The 25,502-nt window shown below is 46.0% G+C and overlaps 2 protein-coding genes across 4 annotated transcripts in view; one reads left to right on the top strand and one right to left on the bottom strand.

The window, feature by feature from the left end:
• pdgfc (platelet derived growth factor c) overlaps positions 1 to 25,502 on the top strand; it is a 504,030-nt gene that overhangs the window by 124,083 nt on the left and 354,445 nt on the right. The gene's annotated exons all lie outside the window — the stretch shown is intronic.
• LOC147122766 (uncharacterized) overlaps positions 23,693 to 25,502 on the bottom strand; it is a 64,857-nt gene continuing 63,047 nt past the window's right edge. The window contains exon 2 of the mRNA XM_086004131.1: positions 23,693 to 24,388. Coding sequence (XP_085860257.1) covers positions 23,693 to 24,388 — 696 coding nt within the window. The remainder of the gene's footprint in view (positions 24,389 to 25,502) is intronic.

Genomic DNA, 25,502 nt, shown 5'->3' with positions numbered 1-25,502 from the left:
CTCATGTTGCTTAACTGTTTATCATGGAGAGCGACGAAGCAAATATAAACAGCAGTAAATTTACAAGTCTACACTTCCAGTGGTGAGCCTCAGCCATTAGCAGCACATGTTAGAAATTCAGGAGCACAAGTACACAAGATTTTCTGAATGATCCAAAGACTGTGGGTGTGTGTGCACCTGTATTTCTGATATGTTGCTGGCTGGCAAGGCTCCCTGGTGTAAAGTTGCCCCTCGTGCAACTACATGCTACTGACAGAAATAGCTTTCAAACTGAATCAAACAGATTTGGTTTGGCATATCTGCAGCATGCGTACTGTCTGAGAAGGAGCATGATGAGTGACAGGCCTGAGTCTGGAGGAGGCAGCAATACAGATGAAAAGATTTTTAGGGTAATTTAGTGATGCCTTATGCATGGGTGTGATTTTCACAAGTGTCAACAACGCTGCAGTGCCTTCCCCAAATAGCCATTCTTTGTGTGACTCTTGACTGAGTGTATCAGCCAAGCCTGATTCTGTCCTCATACAATGTCCATATTCTTACAAACACTAGGGTTATACCACAGACCACCAGGTCAGCATAAGAAGGACAATTTTTTTCTCTATAAAGCGATAGGAAGGGTGTGTGAGAACAGGAAGTTTACTTTAGTAGGAGACATTAATCAACCTAATATGAGCTGGGAACACCCAACAGCCAGAGTTGGTAGATGTAGTGCATGACTGCTTCTTGACCCAATGTGTCAAGGAAGCTCATCTTGATCTGATATTCCTTAAAGACCCAGATAATATGTAGGGAATAGAAGTTGTAGCACCCCTGGGGAACAGCAAACACAACATTTAACATGACCTGGGAGTCAGAAATATCGAAGACCAGGATCCCGGTACATAACATTTTCAAGAACTAAATTCAATAAAATGAAGGAACAACTTAAGCAAATAAATTGGGAGAGGTTGTTCAGCAGCACTTCAGTAGAAGACAAGTAGAACATCTTTAAAGGTATAATGTTGGGCATGCAGGATAAATACATTCCTAAAACCAGGAGGCTCAGACTAACTAAACAAGACCCTAAATGGATTTAGAAACAAATTAAATGTGAGATAAAAAGAAAACATAACCTGTACAAATCCAGCAGGGTGAAAGGAGGAGGCTCACTGGCATGAATATAGGAAAATGGAAAAACATATTTAAAAGGGTGATCAGATGGGCAAAGAGAGAACTAGAAAAAGCATAGCAGCAGACACTAAGGCCGCAAATTTAATCGCGCTGAGGAGGCAGGTTTGGAGGCGGGTCCGCTGTCAAAATCGCAAAGATTGACAGCGGGTAGGAAACCCGCTGTCAACCCGCCTCCATGTGAATCTATCAGGTGTCGGGTCTGTCAGCGCAGAACTGACCCGACACCAAGCGGCAGGGGATACAATTCACCTACTTAAATGGCTTGTTAAGAGCCAATTTAAGAGTAATTTGAGGCTTACTTCTAATTTTACCTTCTCCCCCACGGGTTACCCGCTGTTCGGGGAACACGCCAGCTCAACCTAGTCTGCTCTGATGTTTGTGAAAAGCTGACAGCTGCAGAAGTGGTGTAAAGGATGCCATGTTGCAGATGGTGAGTTTCAGAGCACAGAAAAAGTTGGTTACTGCATTTTTAATACATATAGGGATTTTTTAGCTTACAAGTTTTTAGATCCAACTCTACATCCAGTGCTACCTCATTGGAAGAAGCTCTCTCACCATTGACAGATCGCTTCTGTCATCTCACCTATAGCTGCCATCTATTCCAGCAGCAACATCGGAGCCATTGAAACAATCAGACCTTGGTCCTCCGAATCCTTCCACAATCAGCCCCAGCACCAACATTACCAGGCACACGAACATCACCAACCTCATCACCAACCATGTCCACCATCACCTGATGCTGCACTGAACACAGGGCATCAACTCCTGACAAAATTGCTGGCCAGGAGGCCAGCGATGGCACCACCATGGCCAGATTTTCTTCACTTGATGCTGTAAACCCTGGCTGCCACATGATGTGCCAGGTTGACACCATCCCACACCAGCACCGTGAAGCATCCCTTTAATATCCAAGCCATTCCATGTACACTCATCACTATAGTGGGTCGGGGGTGGGGGAGTTATGACTGAACAATCACTGGAACTCAGTAAGACACTTCTCAAGGTTCACTCAGATCTGTCCAATAAGGGGCACTTTTTGAAAAAGAGATTTCACTGCATGACAACACATTACCAGAAACTTCACAGGGACATTGTCTAAACCTCTCAAATGCCTACCCTTGTGTCTTGTTAGTTGGTATGCTTGCAGTAGGATGAGGATGAGTGTGAGGGGTGGCTAGTGAGATGGGGAAGTGATAAAGTAGATAGAGAGGGTTGGGTGGAGGTGCAAGGTAAGTTGGTATCCTAGGGAGGTCCCTTCTGCCATTGGAAGGGAAGAGAACCTCCCTGTGTGCTGTGAATCCCTCCATAAGCATATGGAGGGAGTAATGCGGGAGCCTGGGTGCAAGAGTTCACCTTTGTGCAGTGATTGTCAGTGTTTGCAGCACCTCAATGCTGTCAAACACTGACAGAACAACTGTCAAACTCCATGTGGACGTGGTCCCTTTAAGGAAACCAGCTGATGATGCATCATCAAATGACGTTAGCAGACCCGCTTCCTGTTAATTGGCCGGTAAGCCCGCAGGGCAGACTTAACAAGGCCAATCAAGGTAAAATCACGTCTGCAGAGCGGAGGCAGCTGAGAGCGGGACCGAAACCCGGAAACCAGCTCTCCCGCCCCCATCCCACCTCCTCAATTAAATTCGCGGCTTAAACATCACAGTTAAAGTAACATTCTCTCAGTGCCAACAGCATGAGGGCAGTCAAAAGAGTTGACAACCACAAAAGAAGCAAATGAACTTGAAACAGTGGATAACCACAAAATTAGTAAATATTCTGAATGACTACTTCCTCCAGGTATCTACGAGACAGGCTAAATGAACTCAAGACAAATAAAGCTGTTGGGTTTCAGGTAAAACCTGGGAATGAGTAAGAAACTAGCTGAAGGGTTGGAATCGAGTATTCATTAGAGGGGTTATGTTGGAGTGGGGGGAAGTACTGGATGGGGTGTCCCAGGGCTCGTGTTGGAACCACTACTGTTTGTAATTTTCATAAATGACCTGGATTCTGAAATTCATTGCAAAGTGGTCAATTTTGCAGATGATGCCAAACTATGAAGGGCAATGGAATCAGAAGAGACAATTCAGAAATTAAGGATGATTTGGATAAGATATATAAGTGGGCAGAAGAAAGGGAGATAAAATTGAATGTTGACAAGTGTAAAGTGCTACATATAGGAAGGAAAAATAGATGACACACATACTCCAAGAGTGGTGCTAAAATAGCTAAGGGTAAACCTGAGGGAGATCTTGTTAGACTCAACGGTAAACACTTCCAATCCATGCTGAGCAGCAATCAATAATGATACTAGGATGTTGAACAATGCAACCAAAATAGTAGAACATAAGTCAGAGCAGGTAGTGGTCAAACTGTATGCTGCTCTGATCAGACCACACCTTGATAACTGCATCAAGTTCTGATCACCAAGGAACTACACAGACATTCAAGCACTGGAGGTAGTGCAGAGAATAGCCATGAGGATGATCTTCAGTGTTAGAAGACTGAGTTATGAGGAAAGGATGAAAAGAGCTGGGTTTTTCATTTAAACCATGGGATAGCGCCATTAATTTCTACAATATTCAACCGATCGTCCACTGTAACTTTGGTGGAAGATCCGCAAAAACTCTGGAGGAGCACTGTAAACCACATTTGCATTGTGTCTCTGGGGTTTCCGTATGTTCCGCCGAAGTTATGGCAGACGATTGGTAGATCCTCAGTGGACGTTTAACCTCTAAGGCTTCAAACTAGTAAAAAAGATAATTTTTGTACTGATATCAGGAAATTCTTCACACCAACAGTGATCTACATGTGGAATAAACTTCCTGGTACAGCACAGGCAAAAACCTTGGAATTGTTTAATGGATGTTACGGGGGAAGGGGATGTTAGGATAACTCTGGATGGATGAATTAAGATGGGCCGAATGCCTTTCTTCACCCATAATTATCTTGTGATCAGGATGATTTTTGTTTTTCTAATTCCCTAGCATTGGGACACAGAAACAATTGTAGGAGCCCCTCTGTTGCAGGTCAGCTAATGATGTTGCGAGCAGGAATCCTTGTCTGTACAGCTCTGTACCACACCACATACCAAATTCCTCGCCGAGCTGAATTATCCTGTTTATCTGAGGAGCAGAAAGTGAGGTGTTTAAAATTAAGCAGGGAGTGCAGCACAGAGTTATGTGATTGCTCAGGTTTTGGACAGTGTTTTTCCAAGCTTCACTGCCTTTCCTGTGGCAGGTAAAGCCATTGCAGCCTAAATTTATTTCCCCGCTGGATCTGGGTCCTGGGAAAAATTATAACGAGCTGACATTCAGCTTTGCAAAATATGAAATTATATGCAGAAGGTTACCAGAACTATGATGGTGCATTTTTCATACATTAAAAAAAAACTTTTTCAAGCAACAGAAATTCTAAGTAATAGCTGGATTTCCAAACATGCTACATGTATTCAGTTACGCATGCACTGAATTCCTTCTGAAAATCAATAATGTGTGCAGATAACCCGCAATGCACAGAACGTACGAAGCTAATTACAGCTATTTTCTCCAGTTCCTCATGTGATACTTCTATCCCCAGTAAGTTATTATTCAAACAGAATAACTGACTCCAAAGATGACTATTGGGGAACCAAGGGCCTTGTGGCTTATGTCCCCAGTACAGAAACACAAACTGAAGCTGAGCATAATTATAACCATATACACATAAAGTCACAAGGTCAGTTATTGAGTATACCTTTGGTCTGCTGTCTTGATTGCTGTGGTGGTGCCTCAGTGTACACCCACACTTGATCTTACAACATAGAAGGAATGTAAGTACACATTAACAAGGACCATGACTATGCCATATGAATGGAAGAACAGGAACTTCAAGAACCTGTTCCAGGGTGAGGTGAGTGGGGCCTTAGCTAAACACAAAAATCAAAACATCCAGAAAATGTACATTCAAATCCAATTTTATCAATTAAATAACACATACAAAATGAAACTAATCACCCTTGTGCATTCTCTTAGTGCCTGTCTTCCGAGTGCCTATCCTAGTGCTCCTATGAGGCACTTCCGCAGTGGTTGCAGCATGGGTGGTGGAAGGCTGCTGATCTTCAATTGAGGAGGCTGCAGATGGCCCTGGAGGGAGACCTTAAGCAGCTCTGGGCCTAAAGGTCCCAGCTTCAGACTGCACCATTTCAACCTGGGTTGCAGCAGTCTGGGTTGGCTGGCTGACAGGCAACAGCAAAGGGTCTGGCAGAATGGCAGGGGTGGAAATGCAGTCATCCTGAGAGAGGGCAGCAGGTTCGTGTTCCATGGAGCCACTACCACTTTCCTGGGGTGGCGCCTCTGCAATCCTGGTAATCTGTTGGAGAATATATTGATGGACTGCTGCAATGCCCTGGAAGCCCCTTTGAACAGTGGTATCCAGAGCCATGATGGCAGCAGTCTGAGCTTACAAGGCAGCTGCCTGAGATTCCAATGCAGCACTCAGATCTTTGGAAGCTGTTTGTGCTGTAATGGAAGCTGTGACATCAGCCATCAGACACTGCTTCATGGTGGTTTCCACAGGGAAGTGAGTACCCGTTCCATGTTTGAAAGGATGAGCTCCAAGCTATGCACAGAGCCCTGTGCCAAGTTGGAGTTAAACTCCGCCATGCTCCTTGACATTGTGCGCAGGCTTTCTGGCAGGTTTTCCAGTGCACCAACCATTTGGTTGTGTACACCCATCAGCCTTCTTCTGTGGTCCTCGAAGTCCTCATCTGAGTCTTCTGCAGCAGAACTAATGTGTGACCTGCCCACCAGCGAGCTGGAACCTGTGGTGTCCTTTCCCCTGCACTGGCTCCTGCGCACTTGTCCCTAGTGACTCAATACATGCAGATCTTCTTCTATCCTAGTCACTAAAGTACACGCAATGTCTGTATCTGAGCTGGTGGTTGTGAGTGTAATATCGAGTGATGGTGTCTCTTCATCTTCACTGTCTTCTTCCTCTTCCTCCAGTGAATGAGGCTACTGGTGCAGTTGGTAGGACATGGCATTTGAAGTTCGAACTCGCTCAACATGCCAACTTGCGTTAAAGTATTAAAACTCTTCCTGCTCTTGGAGCAACGCTCCTGGGATTGACCTCTGCTGCTACTTGGTCCCACTGCCCCCTGAACATATGCCTTTAGGGCCTCCTGCCCCTGTGGATACAGGATGACTCTCCTTCTCTCCTCCAGCACCAAGGCTTCCAGTGCATTATCAGAAAACTTTGGTGCTCACCCTCTCACAGGTTGACAAAAACCTTCAAAATCACTTGACTTCCTGACACCACTTCCAGCAGCCACAATGCACCTCCGTTTTAAGATGTGCAAGATGCCTTTAAGTAGTGCTAGCTACTCACGATATCGCCCCTTGCTGATGCGTGCAGCCAATGAACAGTGTGGGTAGTGCTGGCTGCATGCAGCAATCATGGAAATGAGCAGGCAGCACTAATTTAATGTGCTGCCTACAAAGCAATGAACGCGCACTGCAATCCCCATGCCCATTTTCAGGTCTTTTCCTTTTTGCCCACCACCTACTCTTAATATACACTTATCTTTTAGTTCTTGTGCTGTTTATTTCACAATCCTTCAATCTGATTGGTTAAGGAGATACCCTGTTGGTTGCCCTGTTCACTCAGATTCCATATACCCTGGCCGGAATTTTCCCATTGCCATGCTTGCGGGTTTGGAGGTGGGTCGGTTGTAAAAATAGCAAGAATAGGCAGCTCGTCGGTTACTCGACATCATCCAAACTCCTGGCGCCTTTAATTTGGGCGCACTTGCTAACGCACTGCAGACCCGATTGGGAGAGGCGGGCAACCTGATTAAAGTCATTAAATCCTTCTTATCAAACCCTTAACAGGCTTTTTAACTGTAACTTCTGAATTTAATGGCATGAGCATAGGAAGCACACAGCTCAGGAACCTCGCCTGTGAAGGGGAGGCGGAAGTTCAGTGGCCATTGTGTGAGGGCAATAATTGACAGCTGGGAATAGCAGATAAATAGACACATCTTACACCTCATTAGTTGCTTAAGGGAAAGGCTGTTGATGACTCCATTTTGTGCACAGATTTAGGTTTCTGGAGTTTGCAGGTCTTTTCTGCAACCGCGGAAGCCACACTTGCCACATTGCTACTCCATATTAGAACACTAAGGGATTGTCCCTCTGATCACTACTTGATCTGCCATCTACTACATCAGCATGGCTACCGCTTATACTGTCTCACCTTGGTCCTCAGAGTAGGATCAATATGAGAACCACCACCAACAACTCCAGCCACACCAGCAGCAATAGCAGCAACCACAACAGCAGCCTTCTCCTTAATGACCTGATGCTCCACAGGAGAGAGGGGAGCACCACAGGGCTGCACCATGCCGGAGGTGATACCCCCAACACAGGGTACACAGGCGGAGGATAAGCTTCCTCAACATGACTAAGCAGCAGTGCCAAAGGAGGCTCAGGCTATTGCACCAGGTTGATACAAGACCTGCTGCCCAGAGGTCCAGGTGGACATGCCTTACCAGTGGCTGTCAACGTCACCACTGCCCTCAACTTCTTTGCCTCAGGCTCCTTCCAGGGATCTGCAGCAGACATTTGCGAGATTTCCCAGTCAGCCGCCCACAGATGCATTACACAGGTCACTGATGCCATGTTTCACAAGTCAGCCAATTATGTAAACTTTGCCACTGATGAAGCCAGTGTTATTGAGCGTGTGCTCGGCTTTGCGGCTCTGTCTGACTTCTCATAGGTGCAGGGCGTCATCGACTGCACACATGTGGCCATCAAGGCACCCCAACATCACCCAGGAGTGTTAGTGAACCGCAAAGGCTTCCACTCCCTCAATGTGCAGCTCATCTTCAACCCTAAAAAGATGATTATGCATGTGTGTGTCAGATTCCCTGGCAGCTGTCATGACTCTTTCAACCTACGGCAGTCCACCCTCCCTCAGCTCTTCACACCTCCAAACAGACTTACCAGCTGGCTGCTTGGAGACAAGGGCTATGCACTGAAGATGTGTAAATGACACCATTGAAGAGGCCAAGCAATGAGGCCGAGGAGCACTATAATGTCAGCCACATGTCCACCAGATCTGTCATAGAAGATGCAGTCGGCATGCTGAAGATGCGCTTCAGATGCCCTGACAGATCTGGGGGAGCCCTTCAGTACACACCAGCCAGGGTCTTCCGAATCATCGTCATTTGCTGTGTGCTGCACAACATAGCATAGCAGTGAGGATTGGAGCTGCAGGAGGAGCAAGGCACCAAGCGCACAGCCTCTTCAGAGGAGGAGGAGGAACAGGTGGAAGATGAGGAGGAGGAGGAGGAGGAAGCTGAGATACAGATGCCACCAGCAGCGGCGCACATTTCTGCCCGGGAGGCCCGGGATGGCCTCATCATGGCCAGATTTATGTAACTTGCTCCAATGCAGCAACATGCTGTACGAACTTACTCCCCACCCCGCCCCCCCCACCCCCCTCCACAACAACACCATAAAGCATCCCTACAATGTCCAAGTCATTGCTCTCAGCCAAAGGCCCACTGCTTGAATTTAAATAATGTGGTCACCTTTCACTCCAAGTGACAAAGCCACTTCCAAGGTTTGAGGCAAAAATGGAGAAGACCTGAAAGTGGTGCAAAGAAAAACATTTTTGTGTCCAATCAAAACAACTGAAACTTAGCACTAGCATTTTTTCATACACCCAGGTGCTTACCCATGTGCTTCTACTTTTGTATCATTTTTTTGTTTGCGAGTGCTTCTACAAGGTGCAACTCCTGTGGCTTCAGCAGAGGTAGTTGCAGGCTGCTCACTTCCCTGCTGCGACTGCATAGACACTTTTGGAGGACTTTCTCTGGATTTTAGAGCCTGTGATGGCCCCGCCAAAGTTTGCTCCTCCTGCGACTGTGCAGGGGCAGACTCGGCCATCGCGATCCAAGGAAACATTTGGGGCTCTGACTGAGAGGGAGGCAACGGGGGAGAATTTAAATTTAAATACCTAAATGTGCAAAGGCAAGACTAACTAATGGCAGATGCTGTTAAATGCCATGCTACAGCAAATTATGGTCTAACATGCGGATATTCTATTGAGAAATAATTTATAATATTTAGTATAGGCACTGTGTATATTTTTATGCTTTAAAGACCTCAGAATTAATTTAAGGAAAGATAATAAATGAATGGGATATTAATACACTGTTATTAGCATTAAATATTCATATGTAATTTGTTGTGTCCGTGTGTTAATAGAGACACTGAAGACAGGAGTTGGTTTCACAGGTGTTTACTGAACAAAGTCTGGAGGGGAACTAACTGATACAACACAATATACAGGCTTATATAGCCCGAGTGACCAATACCGGCATTACAGTACACAGGGGGTTCTTAAAGGCATATACACTACAATTCCTCCCCTTTTAGCCAACCAGTACATGATATTTTAAGTAATCATTAATTACATGTTACAAGAAAAATAATCTACACATTGCTGCAGTTAATCAATTATAAGTCAGTCTCTCTGGAGGCTTCCTGACTCGGTCCAGATAACGCCTCGGTGGTGTAGTAGTTTCTGGTGGTGTAGCAGGTTCTTTTGGCAAGGCTGATTCGGCGTGAATGCCAGTGTCGGGTTCATCGGGTTCCAGTATCACCGGATCGGAGGTAGATACTATGGGTATCTCCACTTCATCATTAGGCATATAGAGTTGTGGTGTAGGTTGTCCCTTTTCGGATGACTCTATGATTTGGTCAGCATGGCGCCTTATTATGCTTTCTCAGATGTCCACGGTATACATCAGCGGTCCTAGTCATGTGCAGATAGTTCCAGGCTGCCATTTCTCGGTACGGTAGTCCCGGGCCAAAACTTGTTGACCTATCTGGAAGGTACTAGTTGGCCTTTCATTCATGCCTTGAAATTGCCGGTTCTCCACGTCCCTTCTGATGTTTGGCTTGATCAAATCCAGCCGGCATCTTAGGCTTCTATTGAAGAACATCATGGCGGGAGTTTGGTTTGTAACCATATGTGTTGCATTCCTGTATGCAAACAAGAAGTTATCCACCTTATGCTGAAGTTTTATGTCTTCATTACCCATGGCCTTTATGGCCTTCTTGAAGGTCTGGACAAACCTTTCAGCCAATCCATTGGTGGCGGGATGGTATGGGGCGGACGTGTAGTGCTTAACCCCATTGTTTTTTAAGAACTTCCTGAATTCTTCGGACACAAATTGCGGTCCATTATCAGAACAGATCTGTTCAGGCAGCCCATTCCTGGCAAATATGGTCCTTAATACTGTGAGGGTTTTTTCCGTGGTGGTGGAGGACATCTTTATTACCTCCGGCCACTTGGAGTGTGCATCAACCGCGATTAAGAACATTGAGTCCATAAATGGACCAGCAAAGTCGATGTGTACTCTTTGCCAGGGAGATGAGGGCCACTCCCATGGATGTAGAGGGGCTTGTGGTGGAGCGTTTTGGACCTTCTGGCATCCTAGGCAGCTCTTGGTCATTTCTTCGATGTCTCCATCGATACCTGGCCACCATACAAACGCCCTGGCTAGGTTCTTCATTTTCACTCCACCCAGATGCCCTTCGTGAAGCTCCTTTAGAACTTTATCCTGGAGTTTGGGTGGAATCACCACTCTGGATCCACACATCAAGGTTCCTCGGCACACTGACAGCTGTTCTCTTCTTTGCGAGAATGCTGGCAACAGTGGTTTGCCATGTGCTGACCATCCCTTCACTGTTAAATCGTAGACTCGTGAGAGAGTCGGGTCATTTCTAGTTTCCCTTTCAATGGCAGAATTTGTTACTGGTAGACATTCGACAATGGTAGAGTGGAAAATCTCCACTGGGTCTACGGTAGGTGCTTCTTCTACCGTTGGCAACGGTAGGCGCGATAAACCGTCAGCATTCCCATGCTGTTTTGATCCTTTGTATTCTATGTTATATTGGTGTGCCCCTAAAAAAAGGGACCACCTCTGTAGCCTTTGCGCTGTCATAACGGGAACACCCTTTTTAGGGTTGAATACGGAGATGAGGGGTTGATGGTCAGTCAACAAGGTAAATTTTTGTCCGTGTAGGTAATGGTTGAATTTCTTCACTCCCCATACCAGGCTGAGTGCTTCCCTGTCGATTTGGGCATAGTTACGCTCAGCTGAGTTCAATGAGCGTGACGCAAAAGCTATCGGCCGTTCCGAGCCATCAGGGAATTTATGCGATAATACTGCTCCTACGCCGTAAGGGGATGCATCGCACGCCAGTCTGATTGGCAGTGATGGGTTGTAATGAACCAAAACTTCTTTGGATGTGATTAAGTCTTTGCATTTATGGAAGGCACGTTTACAGTCTTTGCTCCATTTCCAAATTACTCCTGTTTGTAGCAGTTCATTAAGAGGGTGTAGAAGAGTTGATAAGTTCGGTAAAAATTTATGATAGTAATTTATTAATCCCAGGAACGACCTTAATTGTGAAACATTTTCAGGTGCTGGGGCTTTTATGACCGCTTCAATTTTTTCAGGTGACTTATGCAACCCTTCCTTATTAATTATGTGGCCACAATATGATATTTGATTCTGGAAAAATTCGCACTTGGGGCGATTTGCTCGTAGGCCCCGTTCTCTCAGCCTAGTGAGCACCTGCTCCAAATTGGCAAGGTGCTCGTTGTCGTTTTCTCCTGTTACAAGGATGTCGTCTAGGTAGCATTGAGTCCCCGGAATCCCTTGGAGGACTTGCTCCATAGCTCTTTGCCAGATAGCTGGAGCAGATGCTACTCCGAAAACCAGTCGATTGTACTGGTACAGGCCTTTGTGTGTATTTATCGTGAGATACTTTTTAGAGGCCTCTTCAACCTCCATCTGTAGATATGCCTGTGCCAAGTCAGTTTTGGTGAAACGTTTCCCTCCGGATAGTGAGGCGAAAATATCTTCTATCCTCGGAAGAGGATACTGTACCGTGTGAAGGACCGGGTTTACAGTTACCTTGAAGTCTCCACAGATGCGAATTTTTCTCTGTTCTTCAGATTTATCATTATTCAATGTTTTCTTCATGACTGGGACGATGGGTGTTGCTCACTCGCTCCAATCTATTTTGGATAATACGCCTGCCTTTTCCAAATTCTCCTGCTCTGCCTCGACTGCTGGACGAATTGCGTATGGCCTTAAAAAACTTGGGAATTGCCGCATCTTCCACTTTTATCGAGGCGGTGATGCCTTTCAAGGTTCCTAGTTTCTCTTGAAACACTTCTTTGGCGTTGGCCAAGATGTCTTTTAATCGTTCAGGTGTGACGTTATCATCATTTTTTTCCTTACTGGTCACCGTCAGTGCCTGAATGGAGTGCCAGTCTAAACATATTTTCCTGATCCATTCACGTCCCAACAGCGGTGGACCACCATCTTGTAGAACGTATAAATACAACTTTTGTATTTCCTTGCCGTTGTATACAACAGGCACCCTTATTTTTCCTTTGGGGTATACCTTCTGCCCCGTATATGTTTTCAAGATAATGGATGTGTCTTTTAAAGGTATATGCGGAAATAGCCGCTCGTAATCCCGTCGATTTATGATGGTCAGAGCTGATCCTGTATCTAGCTCCATTTTAACTGGGGACCCTGCTATCGTGAGGGTAACCCAAATGGTCTGGTAATCTTCTTTGGCAATTACATTATGTAATTTGAGACAGCTTAGTCTCTTGTTTTCGGAGTCGCTATCACTCTTCTGGTCTTCGAAGCTACTGTCCGTCATCATTTGTACCTTTCTGTACTTTTCTTTATTGATTTTTTTTTTCCTGTCCGTGGATTTTTTTTGTCCAGATCGGCATATCCGTGCAATCACACACAGAATCACACAGAAACCCCACAGTGCAGATAGAGGCCATTTCGGCCCATCGAGCCTGCACTGACACATATCCCACCCGATCCCCGTAACCCCTACATATCCCACCCTATCCCCTTAACCCCACGTATTTAATCCCCCTAACACTAAGGGTCAATTTATCATAGCCAATCAACCTAACCCGCACATCTTTGTCCAATCTTTCCGCATTGCCTGCATGCTTTGTCTTTGAACCAGCAGTCCCTCTGGTCATGGGTGGATCTGCCGCAGCGATAACATCTCTCGAAACCCTGTGTCATTTCATGGGTGCCGAAGTCCTGTGTCTTTTGTTGTATCTCTGCAGCTCCTCTTGCGGCTGCTTCGTATGATACAGCCATACTGAAAGCCTTGTCCAGTGTTAAATCTTTCTCAGAAAGCAGCCTTTTCTGTGTTCCTTCACTTAGGAGACCGCAGACGAATTTGCCTCGAAGATAATCTGCTAGTCCTGCCCTGAATTGGCAGTGCTTTGATAGCTTTCTTAATTCGGTGAGGTAATGAGCGTTACTTTCATTCTTGTGTTGATTCCTCTTGAAGAATTTGAATCGTTCCGCTATCAGCAGCGGTGTTGGGTTTAAGTGCTCTTGTAGGGTATTAACAATTTCTTTAAAATTCTTGTCCTTTGGTTTGGCTGGAGTGATTAAGTTTCGCAACAGCCCGTATGTCTTTGCGCCCATTAGATTTAGAAGTACTGACGCTTTTTTTTCATTTTCTATTCCATTTGCGGTGCAATATACCTCCACTCTTTCCACATATGTGGTCCAATCCTCTATATTGTTATCAAAAGCATCAATATTGCCAGACTTAGGCATCCTGGAAAAAAATGGCGCTTCCCGCGCGTTTCTTTTTTTTTGCAGAAAAGATATGGCGCCTTTACTCGGTCAAATGCTGCCTTGATGTCAAGGGCAGTCACTCTCACCTCACCTCTGGAATTCAGCTCTTTAGTCCATGTTTGGACTAAGGCTGTAATGAGGTCTGGAGCCGAATGGTCCTGGCAGAACCCAAACTGAGCATCGGTGAGCAGGTTATTGGTGAGTAAGTGCCGCTTGATAGCACTGTCGATGACACCTTCCATCACTTTGCTGATGATTGAGAGTAGACTGATTGGGCGGTAATTGGCCGGATTGGATTTGACCTGTTTTTTGTGGACAGGACATACTTGGGCAGTTTTTATCATTGTCGGGTAGATGCCAGTGTCGTAGCTGTACTGGAACAGCTTGGCTAGAGGTGCAGCTACTTCTGGAGCACAAGTCTTCAGCACGACAGCTGGGATGTTTTCAGGGCCCGTAGCCTTTGCTGTATCCAGTGGGCTCAGCTGTTTCTTGATATCACGTGGAGTGAATTGAATTGGCTGAAGACTGGTTTCTGTGATGGTGAGGAGCTCAGGAGGAAGCCGATATGGATCGTCCACTCGGCACTTCTGGCTGAAGAAGGTCGCAAACGCTTCAGCCTTGTCTTTTGCACTCGCGTGCTGGGCTTCGTCATCATTGTGGATGGGGATATTCATTTAGCCTCCTCCTCCCATTAGTTGTTTAATTGTCCATCACCGTTCATGACTGGATGTGGCAGGACTGCAGAGCTTTGATCTGATCCGTTGGTTGTAGGATCGCTTAGCTCTGTCTATAGCATGCTGCTTCTGCTGTTTAGCTTGTATGTAGTCCTGTGTTGCAGCTTCCTTCGGTTGGCACCTCATTTTTAGGTACTCCTGGTGCTGCTCCTGGCATGTTCTTCTGCACTCCTCATTGAACCAGGGTTGGTCCCCTGGCTTGATGGTAATGGTAGAGTGAGTGATATGTCAGGCCATGAGATTACAGATTGTGGTGGAATACAATTCTGCTGCTGCTGATGGCTCACAGCATCTCATGGATGCCCAGTTTTGAGCTGCTAGATCTGTTCTGAATCTATCCCATTTAGCATGGTGGTAGTGCCACACAACACGATGGAGGGTATCCTCAGTGTGAAGACGGGATTTTGTCTCCACAAGGACAGTGCAGTGGTCACTGCTACCAATGCTGCCATGGACAGATGCATCTGCGACAGGTAGATTGATGAGTACAAAGTCAAGTAGGTTTTTTCCTCGTGCTGCTTCCGTCACCACCTGCCGCAGTCCTATTCCAGCAGCTATGTCCTTCAGGACTCGGCCAGCTCGGTCAGTATTGGTTTTACTGAGCCACTTTTGGTGATGGACATTGAAGTCCTCCACCCAGAATACATTCTGTGCCTTTGCTACCCTCAGTGCTTCTTCCAAGTGGTGTTCAACATGGAGGAGTACTGATTCATCAGCTGAGGGAGGGCGGTAGGTCATAATCAGCAGGAGGTTTCACTGCCCATGCTTCACCTGAAGCAATGAGACTTCATGGGTTCCGGAGTCAATGTTAAGGACTCCCAGGGCCACTCCTTCCCAACTGTATACCACTGTGCCACCACCTCTGGTGGGTCTGTCCTGCTGGTGGGTCACAGGACATACCCAGGGATGGTGATGGAGGCATCTGGGACATTGGCTGAAAGGTATGATTCTGTGAGTAGGACTATGTCAGGCTGTTGCTTGACTAGTCTGTGGGACAGCTCTCCTAATTTTGGCACCAGTCCCCATATGTTAGTAAGGAGGACTTTGCAGGGTCGACTGAGCTGGATGTGCCTTTGTTGTGTCCTAAGCCGGTGCCGAGGTCGATGCCAGGTGGTCCGTCTGGTTTTATTCTTATTATTGTTTTTCGAAGCGGTTGTGTACAACTGAGTGGCTTGCTCGGCCATTTCTGAGGGCAGTTAAAAGTCAACCACATTGTTGTGGGTCTGGGGTCACATATAGGCCAGACCAGGTAAGGATGGCAGATTTCCTTCCCTAAAGGACATCAGTGAATCAGATGGGTTTTCATGTTTACCATTAATGATACTAGCTTTTTATTTCAGATTTATTTGATTAACTGATTTTAAATTCCCCAACTGCTGTGGTGAGATTTGAATTCTAGATCATTAGTCCAGGCCTCTGGATTACTAGTCCAGTTGCATAACTACTGTGCTACCATTCCCTTAACGACAGAGTCAGAACTACAAGGGCGAAAAGTATTCACAGCCGCCTCGTGCAAAGCAGTGGCAGACAGCGTAGCTGGTCAGTACAGGGATTGAACTGACGATTTTGCTAACCGAGTACATTAATACATCTGTTACTAATATCACGCAGTGATTGCAACCCACAAGTTTTTTTAAATTCTTTTGTGGGATGTGGGCATCGCTGGCAAGGCCAGCATTTATTGCCCATCCCTAATTGCCCTTGAGAAGGTGGTGGTGAGCCGCCTTCTTGAACCGCTGCAATCATTGAGGATGGGGATATTCATGGAGCTTTCTCCTCCCGTTAGTTGTTTAATGGTCCTCCACCATTCACGACTGGATGTGGCAGGACTGCAGTGCTTTGATCTGATCTGTTAATTGTAGGATTGCTTAGCCCTGTCTGTAGCAAAAAGCAAAATACTGCGGTTGCTGGAAATCTGAAATAAAAACAGAAAATGCTGGAAATACTCAGCAGGTCAGGCAGCATCTGTGGAGAGAGAAACAGAGTTCACGTTTCAGGTCGATGACCCTGTCTATAGCATGCTGCTTCCACTTTTTAGCATGCATGTGGTCCTGTGTTGCAGCTTCCCCAGGTTGGCACCTCATTTTTAGGTATGCCTGGTGCTGTTCCTGGTATGCTCTTCTACACTCGTTATTGAACCAGGGTTGGTCCCCTGGCTTGATGGTAATGGTAGAGTGATATGCCGGGCCATGAGGTTACAGATTGTGGTGGAATACAAATCTGCTGCTGCTGATGGCCCACAGTGCCTCATGGATGTCCAGTTTTGAGCTGCTAGATCTGTTCTGAATCTATCCCATTTAGCGAGGTGGTACTGCCACACAACATGATGGAGGGTGTCCTCAGTGTGAAGACGGGACTTCGTCTCCACAATGACTGTGCGGTGGTCACTGCTACCAATACTGTTATAGACAGATGCATCTGCCACAGGTAGATTGGTGAAGACGAGGTCAAGTAGGCTTTTCCCTCGTGCTGTTTCTCTCACCACCTGTCGCAGGCCCAGACTGGCAGTTATGTCCTTCAGGACTCGGCCATCTCGGTCAGTATTGGTGCTACCGAGCCACTGTTGATGATGGACATTGAAGTCCCCCAGCCAGAGTACATTCAGTGCCCTTGCTACTCTCCGTGCTTCTTCCAAGTGGTGTTCAACATGGAGGAGTACTGATTCATCAGCTGAGGGAGGATGGTAGGTGGTAATCAGCAGGAGGTTTCCTTGCCCATGCTTGACCTGAAGCCATGAGACTTCATGGGGTCCGGAGTCGATGTTGAGCACTCCCAGGGCCATTCCCTCCCGACTGTATCCCACTGTGTGAACTATTTATTTACAAATTTCTAAATTGTCTGCCTAATCTCTTCACTGCGCTATTTTTCTCTTTTCTATGCTTAGAACATCTTTGTATTGAGTGTTGACTGGTAGAGACCTGTGACTCAGTATAAGATTGTGATCCAATGACTCACCTGTCAAAGTAGTACCACTTGGGAATAAGACATTTAACAGCTATATTCTCAGTTTGTATAGTGTGGATTAAAATAAAACACAGCAGAGCGCTGGCAGCTGTCTGTGCAGTAGGGCAAGTGGTGTCTTAAGCCATGTGCATGGAGAAACCGTTGTTCACTTTGTACCCTTCTGTGGATGTAAGGGTAGTTTCTCAAATAATTCAAGCCACGTTAATCTACTAGGATTTTCTAGGTTTGGCCCGGATTAAAGTCGATGGTTGTCTTCCTGGCCATTTGGAACTGGTGCGAGGAACCCGCCAAAGGGCGGGAATGGGAAATTGCGTGAGTGAACAGGCTATAAAGAGGTTATGGAAACAGTTGAAGGGATACAGCCACTGAAAGAGAAGTGCCAACATATGGAGCCAAAAATTTGTTTAGCCATTACAAATGCTGTAAATATTTCAAAAGGATGTTTCAAAATTTCCGAAGGCAAAAAAGTGACCGGCAAAACCCAGTGCACCCAAAATAAATTTGAGGCAGGAAACAAAGTGTGGGCAAGTGAGGAAATGGCACAGCATCCAAAGTCCCTGTTGGATGGGTGGTGAGATGGAGGTGCTATAGCATGAGGTGGGTTGGAGGATTGCCCTATTTGGCATTTCTGGGCATTTTTACCAGAGTAGAACATTCATGGCAGGAGGTGGCATCAAAATATCGAGGGAGGATCTTCACTTTTTTTTTTGATTCTTGGGATGTAGGCTTCGCTGGCAATGCCAGAATTTATTGTCCATCCCAATTGCACTTGAGAAGGTGGTGGTGAGCCGTCGTCTTGAACCGCTGCAGTCTGTTTGGTGAAGGTACTCCCACAATGCTGTTTGGGAGAGAGTTCTAGGATTTTGACCCAAAGACGATGAAGGAACAGCAAAATATTTCCAAGTCAAGCTGGTGTGTAACTGGGAGGGGAACTTGGAAGTGGCAGTGTTCCCATGTGTCTGCTTCCCTTGTGGTAAAGGTCGTGGGTTTGGGAGGTGCTGTCGAAGAAGCCTTGGTGAGTTGCTGCAGTGCATCTTGTAGATGGTACACACTGCAGCCACAGTGCACCGATGGTGGAGGGAGTGAATGTTTAACGTGGTGGATGGGGTGCCTATCAAGCGGGCTGCTTTGTCCTGGATGGTGTCAAGCTTCTTGAGTGCTGTTGGAGCTGCACTCATCTAGTCCAGTGGAGAGTATTCCACCACACTCCTGACTTGTGCCTTGTAGATGGTGGAAAGGCTTTGGGGAGTCAGGAGGTGAGTCACTCCCCACACAATTCCCAGCTTCTGACATGCTCTTGTAGCCACAGTATTTATGTGGCTGGTCCAGTTAAGTTTCTGGTCCGTGGTGACCCCCCAGGATGTTGATGGTGGGGGATTCGACGATGGTAATGCCATTAAATATCAAATGGAATTGGTTAGACTCTCTCTTGTTGGAGATAGTCATAGCCTGGCACTTGTGTGGCACGAATATTACTTGCCACTTATCAGCCCAAGCCTGAATGTCATCCAGGTCTTGATACACAGACTGCTTTATTATCTGAGAAATTACGAATGGAACTGAACACTTTGCAATCATCAGCAAACATCCTCACTTCTGAATTTATGATGGAGGGAAGGTCATTGATGAAGCAGCAGGAGATAGTTTGACCTAGGACACTGCCCTGAGGAACCCCTGCAGCAAAGTCCTGGGGCTGAGATGATTGGCCTCCAACAACCACAACCAACTTTCTTTGTGCTAGGTATGACTCCAGCCAGTGGGGAGTTTTCCCCCTGATTCCCATTGACTTCAATTTTCCTAGGGCTCCTTTTTGCCACACTTGGTCAAATGCTGCCTTGATGTCAAGGACAGTCACTCTCACCTCACCTGTGGAATTCAGCTCTTTTGTCCATGTTTCGATCAAGTCTGTAATGAGGTCTGGAGCTGAATGGTGGTCTTGGTGGAACCCAAACTAAGCATTGGGAAGCAGGTTATTGGTGAGTAAGTGCCACTTAATAGCACTGTCAACGACCCCTTCCATCACTTTGCTGTTGACTGAGAGTAGACTGAAGGGGTGGCAATTGGCTGGATTGGATTTGACCTGCTTTTTGTGGACAAGGAATACCTGGGCAACTTTCCACTTTGTCAGATAGATACCAGTATTGTACCTATACTGGAATAGCTTGGCAGGAGGCACGGCTAGTTCTGGAGCCTGAAATTACCCGTCACAATAAACTGAATTGCAGCAGTTCTGCAGTCCAGCAGCTCAAACAGATCAGAGAAACAGCCGACTAGGTGCGTCTGGCTTTTTTGCATAGAACACCTGAAATGCTTCATTACATAGTAAATATCACATTGATGGAATAATACTCTTGCCTTCAAGGGTTGTCCACCATTACCTGTATACTTAGGAAAGTGCCCTGAAGTGCCAAACAGGGCAACTCTTCTCACACCCATCTCCTGCTGCACCACCTTCATTTCACCAGGCACCTGCTGTCTGTGAGACTGGGAGACTGCAAGTTGCCTCTCCATGATGCTGAATCCTCTGTGTCAGTTACATGGTCAAATGTAGGCGATGTCACCACTGTTTGTAATAAAGCTGAAACTCTTGCTCTCCTGATTGATGATGAGGTACATGTGCAAATAATGTTCCTGGTATGGATAAAGTTGTTGACTTCTATGATGTGGTTAAGTCAGAAGGTCCAAATATATCTGTGGAGAAAGAAAAGAAAGACTTGCATTTATATAGCGCCTTTCACGACCACCGGGTGTCTTGACGTTTTACGGTCAATGAAGTATTTTTTGAAGTGGAGTCACTGTTGTAATGTGGGAAACGCGGCAGCCAATTTGCGCTCAGCAAGCTCCCACAAACAGCAATGTGATAATGACCAGATGATCTGTTTTTGTTATGTTAATTGAGGGATAAATATTGGCCAGGACACCGGGGAAAACTCCCCATCTCTTCTTTGAAATAGTGTCATGGGATCATTTACGTCCATCTGAGAGAGCAGACAGGGCCTCGATTTAATGTCTCATCCGAAAGACAGCACCTCTGACAGTGCAGCACTCCCTCAGCAATGCACTGGAGTGTCAGCCTAGCTTTAGTCCCTGGAGTGGGACTAAAACCCAGAACGTTCTGACTCAGAGGCGAGTGTGCTACCCACAGAGCCACAGCTGATGCTGAGAGGAAAATAAGCTTGTAGAACACCATGATCTATATAGTCTTTAAAAGGGGCAGATGTTTCTGTTATTGCACTTGGGTATAGAGGATTGTCTGAACTCAACACACAAAGGAAAATCGAGTGAGGAGGATTGCACATTTATAATGGACCCTGCCCAATTTTCTGTTCATTTAAATTAATTGATGGAATGTTTCCTTATGAACGTGCAAACCTTTCTGCCTGATTTTCCTCTGTGCTCAGGCAATCCAGTAGGCCCAGCAACAGGAATATTTGCCCTATTATGTTTTCACAGTTAAACACAATTAACATGAATTAAATTCCAACTTAAAATATACTTAGTAATATTAGGGTAAATGCTCAGAAACTTTGCTCCAGGCACAGAGTATTGCTGAAAGGAAATGCACTAGATTTGTGGCACTCCCAATTTTCTGATTATTAATTGAGTGAGACTTCAATCCAGGAGTCCTGAAGTGTACCCATATCAGCAGCAAATCTTCAGTGATTGGTTCTTGTAGTATTAGCAGCAATTGGCATCAGGAAATTGGTGCCAGGAAAAAAAACACCAGTGCATGTTGAAAATTCATCCATCAGGTATTTGTCAATTACACAAAACTAACTTGGATTTGGAATTGAGTTTGAGCATTTGTCTTTATAATAACTGAGCCACAAGCATTATTAACAGAATACTTTGTGCAGATTTATGTTGATATGTGTTTTTACATTGAGAACACCAACCACAATTAAATCACGACTGTGTCATTCATGACCTATACAACTACCTCACCTGTGGAAAGAGAAATTGTGTATTTCACACAGATCTTCAAAATGAATCCTTTGTTTTCCATTCCCTGTGTCCAGTACCTTAGCAAACCAAAATTCAGGGTACTGCTGTGCTGCAGTGTCCAGATCAGAAGGCTGAAGAATGGAATCGTCAAACTAATTTCATTTGTAGCCATTAAGGGTCTTAAGCAATTGAAATCTATTTCTGTGACATTCTAATAGACTGTACATAGAAGTTACAACATGGAACTGGGCCATTTAGCCCATCCAGTCTGTATTGACATTTAATTAAGAACATAAGAGATAGGAGCAGGAGTAGGCCATTCGGCCCCTCGAGCCTGCTCCGCCATTCAATAAGATCATGGCTGATCTTCTACCTCAACTCCATTTTCCTGCACTATCCCCATATCACTTGATTCCCTTAATATTCAAAAATCTATCGCTCTCTGTCTTGAATATACTCAACAACTGAGCCTCCACAGCCCTCTGGGTAGAGAATTCCAAAGATTCACTGCCCTCTGAGTGGAGAAATTTCTTCTGATCTCAGTCCTAAATGGCCGACCCCTTATTCTGAGACTGTGACCCCTGGTTCTAGACTCCCCAGCCAGGGGAAACAACCTCCCTGCATCTACTCTGTCAAGTCCTGTAAGAATTTTGTATGTTTCAATGAGATCACCTCTCATTCTTCTAAACTCTAGAGCATATAGGCCCAGTCTACTCAATCTCTCCTCATAGGACAATCCCCCCCATCCCAGGAATCAGTCTGGTGAACATTCGTTGCACTCCCACTATAAAAAGTATATCCTTCCTTAGGTAAGGAGACCAAAACTGTACACAATACTCCAGGTGTGGTTTCGCCAGGGCCCTACATAATTGCAGTAAGATGTCTTTACACTTATACTCAAATCCTCTTGTGATAAAGGTCAACATACAATTTGCTTTCCTAATTGCTTGCTCTACCTGCATGTCAACTTTCAGTGCTTCTTGTACAAGGACACCCAGGTCCCTCTGAACACCAACATTTCCCAATCTCTCACCAATTAAAAAATACTCTGCTTTTCTATTTTTCCTGCCAAAGTGGATAACTTCACATTTCTCCACATTATATTCCATTTGCCATGTTCTTGCCCACTCGCTTAGACTGTCTATATCCCCTTGAAGCCTCCTGCATACTCCTCACAATATATAATCCGACCCAGCTTTGTATCATCAGCAATTTGGATATATTACATTTGGTCCCCTCACCCAAATCATTGATGTAGATTGTGAATAGCTGAGGCCCAAGCACTCATCCTTGCGGTACCACACTTGTTACAGCCTGCCAAATCGAAAATGACCCGTTTATTCCTACTCTCTGATTTCTGTCCATTAACCAATCTTCAATCCAATTTACCCGCCACACAAATAAATAATTCTAATTACATTTAGAACATCTAGAGGAAGATGGCCAGCTTGGAGGTAGATATCCTTTGTTTGCAAAATCATAAGTTTGAGTATGATTTGATGACTTGAGTAGGGAACTGGGATTAAAAAGATAAAGCTGCCATGGCTAACAAAATGGTGGAGCAGGCTCAGTGGGCCAAGTGAAATATTATTTCCGGTAGGCTGAGTGTCTACTTCCCTATATTCCCATGGTATAAAGAATGTTGTTATAACTTTGCTACAAATAGAAGAGGAAAACTTCACCTCCCCTCACAGGGTGGCTGCAGGGCATTCTGGAGGGGGAGGGTGAACAGCCAGCTGTCATGGTGCATATAAATGTAAGAAGTCACACAACACCAGGTTATAGTCCAACAGCTTTATTTGAAATCACAAGCTTTCGGAGCGCTGCTCCTTCGTCAGGTGAAGTGGAGAGATGCATAAAGACACAGCTTATATAGTCAGAGAATAATGCCAGATGATTACAGGTAATCTTTCTAACTGCCATTTATCACACCTCGGCATAGAGATAATCACAGCAATCAAAGGTGTGAATGGTGTCCAAACAGGTCAGTCAGGAAAACATTACATCAAAGAACAATGAGGTGGGGTCACAAGGTGTCAAATGTTGCAGATGCTGGGGTCTGTATGAAAAACAAAAAAACAGACAAAAGACTTTTTTTTTCTGGAAATCACAGCAGGTCTGGCTGCATCTGTGTAGAGGGAACAAACCAACAACGACTCGAGTCTGGATGACCCTACATCAGGTGGGGTTACATGTAGCGTGACATGAACCCAAGATCCCGGTTGAGGCCGTCCTCATGAGTGCAGAACTTGGCTATCAGTTTCTGCTCGATGATTTTGCATTGTCGTGTGTCTCGAAGGCCGCCTTGGAGAATGCTTACCCAAAGATCGGAGGCTGAATGTCCTGGACTGCTGAAGTGTTCCCCGACTGGAAGGGAACACTCCTGCCTGGCGATTGTTGTGCGGTGTCCGTTCATCCATTGTCGCGGTGTCTGCATGGTCTCGCCGATGTACCATGCTTCGGGGCATCCTTTCCTCCAACGTATGAGGTTGACAACGTTGGCCAAATCACATGAGTATGTACCATGTACCTGGTGGGTGGTGTCCTCACGTTTGATGATGGTATCTGTGTTGATGATCTGGCATGTCTTGCAGAGGTTGCCGTGGCAGGGTTGCGTGGTGTCGTGGTCGCTGTTCTCCTGAAAGCTGGGTAATTTGCTGCGAACGATGGTCTGTTTGAGGTTAGGCGGCTGTTTGAAGGCGAGTAGTGGAGGCGCGGGGATGGCCTTAGCGAGGTGTTTGTCGTCATTGATGACATGTTGAAGGCTGCGAAGAACATGGCGTAGTTTCTCCGCTCCGGGGAAGTACTGGATGACGAAGGGTACTCTGTTGGTTGTGTCCCGTGTTTGTCTTCTGAGGAGGTCTATGCGATTTTTCGCTGTGGCCTACAGACTTCTTACAGAAACTCAGCACCCACAGACCAGTTGAACCAGGAACACTCCTCGACACGATGAACATTTTGGCACTCTACACCAGTATTCCCCACGATGACGGCATCGCTGCAACAGCCTCAGTACTCAACACCAACAACAGCCAATCTCCAGACGCCATCCTACAACTCACCCGCTTCATCCTTGACCACAATGTCTTCACCTTCGACAACCAGTTATTTACCCAAACACACGGAACAGCCATGTGGACCAAATTCGCACCCCAATACACCAACATCTTCATGCACAAGTTCGAGCCAGACTTCTTCGCTACACAGGACCTCCAACCAACGCTATACACCAGATACATCGATGACATTTTCTTCCTACGGACCCACGGCGAAGAATCACTGAAAAGACTACATGATAACATCAACAAGTTCCGTCCCACCATTAAACTCACCATGGACTACTTCTCAGAATCGGTTTCATTCTTGGACACACGAGTCTCCATCAAAGACGGACACCTCAGCACTCCACTCTACCGCAAGCCGACAGACAGCCTCACGATGCTCCAATTCTCCAGCTTCCACCCTAACCACGTTAAAGAAGCCATCCCCTTTGGACAAGCCCTGCTCAGACGAGGAGGAATGCGATGGACACCTACAGACGCTGAAAGACGCCCTCGTAAGAACGGGATATGATGCTCGACTCGTCGATCGACAGTTCCAACGGGCCACAGCGAAAAATCGCATAGACCTCCTCAGAAGACAAACACGGGACACAACCAACAGAGTATCCTTCATCGTCCAGTACTTCCCCGGAGCGGAGAAACTACGCCATGTTCTTCGCAGCCTTCAACATGTCATCGATGACGACGAACACCTCGCTAAGGCCATCCCCATGCCTCCAGTACTTGCTTTCAAACAGCCGCCTAACCTCAAACAGACCATCGTTCACAGCAAATTACCCAGATTTCAGGAGAACAGCGACCACGACACCACACAACCCTGCCACAGCAACCTCTGCAAGACATGCCAGATCATCAACACAGATACCATCATCACACTTGAGGACACCACCCACCAGGTACATGGTACATACTCATGTGACTCGGCCAATGTTGTCC

This window comes from Somniosus microcephalus, chromosome 2 (genome assembly GCF_052327205.1).
Source record: "Somniosus microcephalus isolate GS21.2 chromosome 2, FLI_Smic_1.0, whole genome shotgun sequence".
NCBI lineage: Eukaryota > Metazoa > Chordata > Chondrichthyes > Squaliformes > Somniosidae > Somniosus > Somniosus microcephalus.
Note: the sequence above shows the minus strand (reverse complement) of the source record. Positions and strands in the feature narration are given on the sequence as shown.